The sequence below is a fragment of the Misgurnus anguillicaudatus genome, chromosome 17 (genome assembly GCF_027580225.2).
Source record: "Misgurnus anguillicaudatus chromosome 17, ASM2758022v2, whole genome shotgun sequence".
Classification (NCBI taxonomy): Eukaryota; Metazoa; Chordata; class Actinopteri; order Cypriniformes; family Cobitidae; genus Misgurnus; species Misgurnus anguillicaudatus.
In genome coordinates this window covers 39268571-39277207 of record NC_073353.2, presented here as the reverse complement: position 1 = coordinate 39277207, position 8637 = coordinate 39268571, and the positions used below count along the sequence as shown (strand labels likewise).

General features: G+C 34.2%; 1 protein-coding gene across 2 annotated transcripts in view; it reads right to left on the bottom strand.

The window, feature by feature from the left end:
- Positions 1–630: 630 nt before the first annotated feature.
- Positions 631–8637, bottom strand: part of LOC129451532 (interleukin-1 receptor type 1) — a 29460-nt gene continuing 21453 nt past the window's right edge. For both annotated transcript variants that reach the window (XM_073854744.1, XM_073854743.1), the window contains exons 8-11: positions 8131–8276; positions 6805–6948; positions 6163–6325; positions 631–3182 (exon numbers count right to left, since the gene is read on the bottom strand). In XM_073854744.1, coding sequence (XP_073710845.1) covers positions 2786–3182; positions 6163–6325; positions 6805–6948; positions 8131–8276 — 850 coding nt within the window. In that variant the 3' untranslated portion in view covers positions 631–2785. The remainder of the gene's footprint in view (positions 3183–6162; positions 6326–6804; positions 6949–8130; positions 8277–8637) is intronic.

The window sequence follows — 8637 nt, the reverse complement described above, 5'->3', positions numbered from 1 at the left end:
ATTTAATTTTGATCAACACAAAAGTAGATATTTTGATAAATGATTGTAAGCATAACAGCTTATTGTATCTATAGACTTCCATAGTAGGAAAAACAAATGATGGCAATATTGTGATAAATGATGAATAAGATATTTTGATAAATGACGGTAAGCACACAGTTCACATTGAATTCAATCATATTTGTTTTTCCTACCCGTGTGCTTACCGTCATTTATCAAAATATTTTCTTTTGTTATAATCAGAAAAAATAAATTCATCCAGGTTGGGATCAACATGATGATGAGAAAAAAAATGATTTTCTTTCTTGAATAAACTATGCTTTAATTTAAAAAAATATCATGCACTAAAATATCTTGGGCATGTTTGTAAAAACTACTTAAATGACCTAATATAACCAAGTCCTAGCCATGGAGTAATCCAGGAAACTTCCCCAAAGCGTGTGTGAATATTTTGCAATAATTATTGGGTAAATAAGTAAACATTTTACAAAACCTGAGGTATATATATATATATATATATATATATATATATATATATATATATATATATATATATATATAAAATGTTTGCATTGCAGTTCAGCCTTGTTTAAATGCTCATATACTGAACTACAATTTTCATGACAAAAATGTTTTTCAGAATCTTTTATTCTTTGACATTGTGCTTTTTCAAGATTGATTTACTTTTTACATTCAATCAAAATGACATTAAAGAGTCTAACAGGATAGTATTGTTACAACTTACCCCACATACTCCTACATTACCTGCTTTCATAGACAAGGCTTAACTAGTCCTAGACTGAAGCACATGTTTGAGCTATCAGATCTTAAAACAACATCTATTTGGGGCAAAAGATCAAAACATCACATAACCTGTAGCTTTAATCTGTGCGCAAGCATTCAAGAGTTTTTTTTAGGTTTGTCTCTAAAATTTAGATTTTTAAAGATTTACCCAACCTGAGAAATATTCCCTGAAGTTATAAACAAGAAAATTTACAGCGGCCTACAAACTTCAAAGCCCAACACTATAGACCTTTTGCGAGAACAATACATTTGCATTACATGCACACATCTCAGCCAAGCCATTTAAACTTTAAAGAAATAAATGTAACATGATGAAAACGCTATAAAAAACATCACACTAAAGGGAAAGATAGGGGAAATAGACTTCAACAGAACACCGGAATCATAAAAATCAGAGTTTAACGCCACTGCAGAGCTGTCACTTTCTGCCATCAGTTGGGCTCCGCCCACAAAATACGTCATCTCTGTTTGCAAACACGCAAAAGGTCTATACAAAAAAAAAAAAAAAAACGTAATAAAGGTTCTTGATGAAAGATTCTTTGTTAGTCAAGAACCTTCATTTTGCTCTATTTTATATACAGTACAGTATTTACATTGAGCGTATATAAAGTGCACATACTGCTGACTGTGTGTCACAGAAGACCACAGAAACTTCTACAGAAAAATACAAGATACGCTGTTGAACTGTCAGGAAATGATCTGGGTCACTCTTTGTGGTTGATGGGTTTTCATGTTGAATGTAAAGGTGATGAGTGTCATTTCTATATCTGGAGTGGCACTGAATAGAACTGCAAAAACACAGACAGTTCGGAAACAAAAGATACTTTTAACACCCATCAATAAATAAACGACAGTGTTACTCAGAAAATACACCTACAGTATAACTGCATTACATACAGTTGCTTCTTCATCTTTACTGGGCTATGAGTATTTTAATCCATGCATGCATGTACACGCATACAAATGCACGCATGCGCACGAAAAAAGCACGCATGCTCACGCAAACGGACGCATGCACACGCAAACGGACGCACGCAAACGCACACATGCACATAGTTAGAAAACGGACGCATGCGCACGAAAAAAGCACGCATGCTCACGCAAACGGACGCATGCGCACGCATGCACATAGTTAGAAAAAGCACGCATGCGCACAAAAAAAGCACGCAAACGGACGCATTCGCGCACGCAAACGGACGCATTCGCGCACGCAAACGGACGCATTCGCGCACACAAACGGACGCATGCGCACGCACGCACGCACATGCACACATGCATGCACACACCCACACAGTACTGTACAGTGAAATAAGATCCACACGTAGTTCATAGAAATTTGATGTCCAATGAAATAAAACTGTTATGGTAAGTCAAATAAAAAAGTAAAGTAAAGCAAAGAACATGTGGTTAGTAGAGTCTGAAATTGAGAATGCTTAATTTCATTTTGGGTACATTCTTCTTATTGTACATTAAGCCAAATTATACATTTGGCAGACACTTCCAAAGCGACTTACAGTATGTGTGTTCCCATGACATTTGCAATGCTAACGCAATCCTATAACACTGAGCTTTACAGGAGCAAATCATACACATCACATAATACATGTATGTTTATACTGTATGCCCTCATATAGGTTAAGAAATGCCTGTAAAATCAAATTCAGTGAGAAAATTTTGCTTTAAGTAAACATTCATTTCTGACACTGTTGCATAAACAAGATATCCTGTTATTGAATGCCATTTGTCTTTTTCAGGTCTTCAAGGTCTCTTTGGATCCAAATGTCACAACTTTGGTTCCTCTCCAAGCCAAACTCATCGGGTTTAAAGCTTTCCACTTTGCTTTGAAAAAGTAGTCCCCAAGGAAAACAGACGGCTGAAAGTGTCCGGTCACTGTTGTCCTTTCCATTTCAGACAAAATCTTCTGTAACCCGTCAGATTCCTGCTTGCATCACTACACGCAGTACAATTTAACCTTTTTTAACTATAAACTAAACCAAACGTTTCCCGTTTTAGCTTTGCCTCTGACGGGCATGTAATAGCGCACCTCCCTCCAGAAGCGCGCAGACGGGTCCAGTGAGGTCACACGGTCTTCCGACTTCATACCGTAACACGTCCACCTCTTCCTCTTTTTCCAGGCCTGCAAAGCTCCCTGTTTTTCCCTGATGAGACGAACGCTCGGAGGCAGTCGCTGCGGATCACGGATTTCCTCCATTTCCAGCAGCACTATTTTAATCGACTCCTCCACAGTGGCTTGGTACAAACCCGTCTGCTGTTCGGCCCATTCCTGCGCTTCCGGACTGCAGAGAGAAGACGCCGTATAGAGCAGCAGGAGTCTGCGACAGCCCTTCATAGCGTCTTCGACAACATCCACCACAGCTGAGGAGAACGAGGAAAACATGCTTAAAATAATAATGTAGTGAATAATGGACACAAGTACAAGCTCTTATTCCAATCCGTCTGTCTATAGGCAGTATTTTAAAGCAACATAGACACAGAAATTATGCTTTGGATTTAAAAGTTGAATTTCTGTAAATTAACTTCCTTTTTAATGAATTAATCCAAATATCTGACAAACAGTTTAGTGGTTAATTTGCTATTTTAAGTTCTTGCACTCATCTTTTGAAACCGATTGCGATTTATGAAAAAAAACAGATAGGGAATGTTTTTCAAATATTTTTATTAATTAAAATAAATGATCACAGGCTTATATTGATTATATTATATAATCAGGGTATTAAGTCACTTCTTGTAACTGTTAAAATAAAATACTGCATGTATAGAAATGTAATCAGTCTTGCTCGCTACAGTATATATGCCTAAAAAACTAGTAAGAAAATAGTATTTTATTTTACTTTCCTGTGTAATCTGGGAGTTCCCCTCGATTGTAATGTCTGTAGTTTCTGCTGAGTCTATGGTAATATTTATTGGATTTGTTTTGTGACGGTCTTGTAAAATACTATGATATGCTGCTTGAAATCCTTTTCATTTATTATTTGATTATTTAAAAAAAGTCTATTGGTGCTTGGCGACATTTGGAAAATCCAGGCATGGATTAAAAAAGGACCACGACATAACTTAGACACGGTGTCCCAATGTCACAGGAGCGGAAGCTGACAGTAATACTCCATTTCTGATTTTACTGTTGTTTGCACTATTGCGCGGCAGTGCTTTTAATTATATTAAAGGAGACATTTCACAAGACTTTTTTAAAAATGTAAAATAATCGTCAACTTCCTTGAGTACATATGTGAAGTTTTAGCTCAAACTATCATACAGATAATTTATTATAGCAAGATAAAATTGACACTTTGTAGGTGTGAGCAAAAAATGTGACATTTTTGGTTGTGTCCTTTTAAATGCAAATGAGCTGATAATGCAAACACTGATCACTATAATGGTGGTTTGTTGAAATTGAAACTCAATTGTGCCGTCAATAATTTTCTCTCTTTCTCTTTACTAAATGCCAGTGCCGTGGTTGGATAGTGCAGATTAAGGGGCAGTATTAATATTAATAGATCCCCTTCTGACATCACAAGAGAAGACAAATTTCAACTATTTTTCACATGCTTGCAGAGAATGGTTTACCAAAACTAAATTACTGGGTTGATCTTTTTCACATTTTCTAGGTTGATGGAAGCACTGGAGACCAAATTATAGCAATTAAACATGAAAAACATTAGATTTTTATGATATGTCCCCTTTAAATTATGGGTAACACTTTACAATAAGGTTCATTAGTTAACATTAGTTAACTACATCAGTTAACATAAACTAATATAATGAACTGCACTTATATAGCATTTATTAATCTTTGTTAATGTTAATTTCAACAATTACTAATGCTTTATTAAATCTGGTTAACATTAGTTAATGCATTGTGAACTAACATGAACAATTAAAAGCTTTATTTCTATTAACTAACATTCATAAAATGCCTAAAACCTATGTTATTCTAGGATAAATATCCTTATCTCCTGAGGGTTTTTCAGAAAAAAATACTAATAATTGTCAACGTCTACCAAAAACTTAATACCTAAGCCTCTGAAAGCACTTAGAAACATGAAATAAAAGTAACCGGCAGTATATGTAATGTTTCGGCCTGCAGCATCAGGTGCAAATGGGTTAGGATTAGTCAATTTTCTTAAAAAAAAAAAATCCAGATACTCTACTCACCACCATGTCATCCAAAACGTCGATGTCTCTCCCCGTTCAGTCGAGAAGAAATTATGTTTTTTTTTATTATGTTTTCTGGGATTTTTCTCATTTTAATGGACTTTAATGGACCCCAACACTTAACAGTTTTAATGCCGTTTAAAATTGCAGTTTCAAAGGACTCTAAATGTGTTGTGATTTAATTAAAAGTGCATTTTTATTTTTTTTCTTGCCAAAAATGAATCTCATTTCGCTAAATAAGACCCTTTAAATGATGTCAAACGAGGCATTAGTCCTTTGAAACTACAATTTTAAACTGCATTAAAACTGTTAAGTGTTGGGGTCCATTAAAGTCCATTAAAATGAGAAAAATCCTTTAATGTTTTCCTCAAAAAAAAAAAAAAAAAAATAATTCTCGACTAAAAAAAGAAAGACACAAACATTTTGGATGACATGGTGCTGAGTAAATTATCTGGATTTTTTTTCAAGAAAATGGACTAATCCTTTAACAAAAACCAATAAATGCCGTAACAAATATATTGTTCCTGGTTTGGTTCATGTTAGTTAATACATTAACTTATGTTAACTAATGAACCATATTGTAAAGTGTTACCAAATTATTTGGTTTTATATGGCAGTTTGATGACCATTAATCAAGGGGAGATCCATTTAAAATAATTGGGGATAACCCCCCCATCCCCTGACTATAATGCACAAAAATCAAGATGTATCAAATGTCATTAAAAGACTAAATAAAAAAAAAACAAGATATGAAGAGCTCAGATGCAAAACCCTCTAGGTGCTTGTGACGTTTTTTTATTAGGCTTTTATGTTTAGTTTCAGTAATTTCACTTTAATTGCAAGGGAAATTTTATTGGTTAGAAACTGAAATGCCTTATTTCACTAATGTCACGTTCGCATTTTCGTATTTTAAATACACGGTAAAACCTCCACTCCTAAAAATGTCTTCAGTCACTCGATTCAGAAAGGACAGTAAAAAGGAAAAATGCTCAAAATTAGGTCAATATGCGAAGATATTTGGTAAACCCTTTCTTTAATCAAGTACACCCTGATGTTCGCACGTTTAGCGGCTTTTGCATCCGAGCTCTTCATATAATTTCTTCAAGCTATGTGGTCCAAAGACTGTGTGGTGGCATCAAATCAATATCAGCCCAAAGTGTGATGTGCTTTGTGGAGAATTCAGCTTCTCCTGGCAGACTGTCCCGGCCAAGGATGAAAAGCTTATAACCATACAGTCCCTCTAAGACCTGAGGTAAAGTCCTCATAGCAAACATCTCCGCCATTTCACTGGAACCCTCCAGAACTCTTGGATAGGCAATGTATGCGTCATATCGCTTACCATCTCCATCTAGAAAAAATAACCAAACCACATTTTCAAACTCCGCTGACAATATTGAAACAGCCTTATTTATGATAAGCATTATCATTTATCAATATGTACATTTTATTTTATACAACAAAGTTGCAGTTTTCTAATTTGATATACAGCATATAGAAAAAATTAAAATGCTGTGAGAGCGAAAGAGAAATGGAAAATCCAAAGCGGTGTGACTTCTAACAGAAAAAATGTCTGCGGTCACATTCAACTGACACAAGATACAGCATTTCCTGACAACACACAACACTAAACATAAAACCACACAGCAACAACATGTCAACTGCAGTGAAATCTATCTGACTAAAGTTGTTTGTGGCATAAAAGCATGTGACACTTACTAACAATAATGCTGTAAATGCAGTGAAAGGTGTGAATTATAGTTGAAATGATGCAGGTCAATTCTAAGAAACAAAGTTAATGTGAAAAAAAAAGGTTTCCTGTTTGACTACCTGTGGTTTTGTAGAAGAATGGAAACATGTTCCTGAACCACAAGGTCAGCTCCACCTTAAATAAAGTGCACAGAAGTGCACCCAACATAAAGAGTAACGCCAACGAGCTCAGGACGAGCGCAAGAGGCAGGAGGAAGTTTGGATCTGTTTGTGTTCAAAGAAAAAAAAAACAAGAACAAATGACCTTATTAATAAACAAACAAAAATAACTAAAACCAGATGTTACAGTATTTATTTATTATTATTTTTGCCTAAAAAACTCTTTCTGCATTTCTTTGTCTTAAACTTGCATTTGGCTCTTGCAAGCTCACTGCAAAAAATGACTTTATTACTTAGTATTTGTGTCTTGTTTTCAGTACAAATATCTAAAAATTCTTATAGTTGGAATAAAAAAAAACAATTTGTTTGGGAATATTTGGATTTTTTTTATAATTCATGTGCCGTCATAATCTTTAATTAAAAATGCAAATCTCCATCCCTCCTCAAAAACGATCTCTCATATGGTACGGCAGGTGGGTGGGGTCCAGGAAAAGATCGCTGCGATTAGCAAATAGCAACATGACCTTCAAACGATCCAATCAGTTCTCGATGAAAGAATTCAAGTCCAGTTCTACTTTATTTCATTTCAGAAGCAGTTTCACTTAGAAAAAATAAGACAAACGCTACTTCCGTTTTATGATGACTTTAAGGAAATAAGGGTAACACTTTATTATAATGTTCATGATTTAACATTAGTTAATGTATTAACTAACATGAACAAACCACGAGCAATACATTTGTTACAGTATTTATTCATCTTTGTTAATGTTAGTTAATAAAAATAAAGCTGTTCATTGTTTGTTCATGTTAGTTCACGGTGCATTAACTAACGTTAACCAAATTTTAATAAAGTATTAGTAATTGTTGAAATTAACATTAATATAGATTAATAAATGCTGCACAAGTGCAGTTCATCATTAGTTCATGTTAACTAATGTAGTTAACTAATGTTAATTAATGAACATTATAATAAAGTGTTACCGAAATAAGTCTAGTTTTTAGATAAAAAATATTTAATTTAAGTAAAACAAGCAAATAAATCTGTGAATGGGAAGTGAAATGTGTTTACTTTTTTCTTAAACACTTAATGAATTATTTTCTTACCCCATTGACTCAAATTTTATGTTTTTTTTTGTTTAAAAACTACACTTGTTTTCTTAGGTCATTTTGTAGCTTGATTTAATAAGTTTTTGATATTTGTACGGAAAAAAGGCAAAAATACTAAGAAGGAAAGTCATTTTTGCAGTGCTTGTGCGACTATGAATATGATGTCTTGTTATAACTCACCTGCAGGCAGGAGTATGAACTGTCCTGTGGGATTTCCTCGAGCGCTCGACACCATGCAGATGAAATTTCGATTGAAATCTTCCTCGTACACCTCAGTCATCCACAGCGTGCGCACCAGCCAAACACCATCATCTGCACTTATTTCACTGTGAAAGGAATAAACAAAGAGTTTCTTTTACAGACTCAGATGTTTAACTTTAGCCAGTGAAAAAAAAGCCAGTGTTGGGTCTAACTAGTTACTAAGTAATTACTGTAATTAAATTACTTTTTAGTATTAATAAGTATTAATAAGCAGGTATTAGGAGTATATTGAAAAAAAGTAGTTAATTAGTTAACTCTTTCTTCACCATTGACAAGTCATCTCGTCAATTAAGAGAAAACATTTGCATAAAAACGTGGTCCTGATGAGTTTTTATGGTTATGTGTAATACCGCGATCACTGTGCTTACCCAATTTATAAAAAAAACTGAAGCAAAAAAATATTTATTTATTATTTTAAACTCTGTG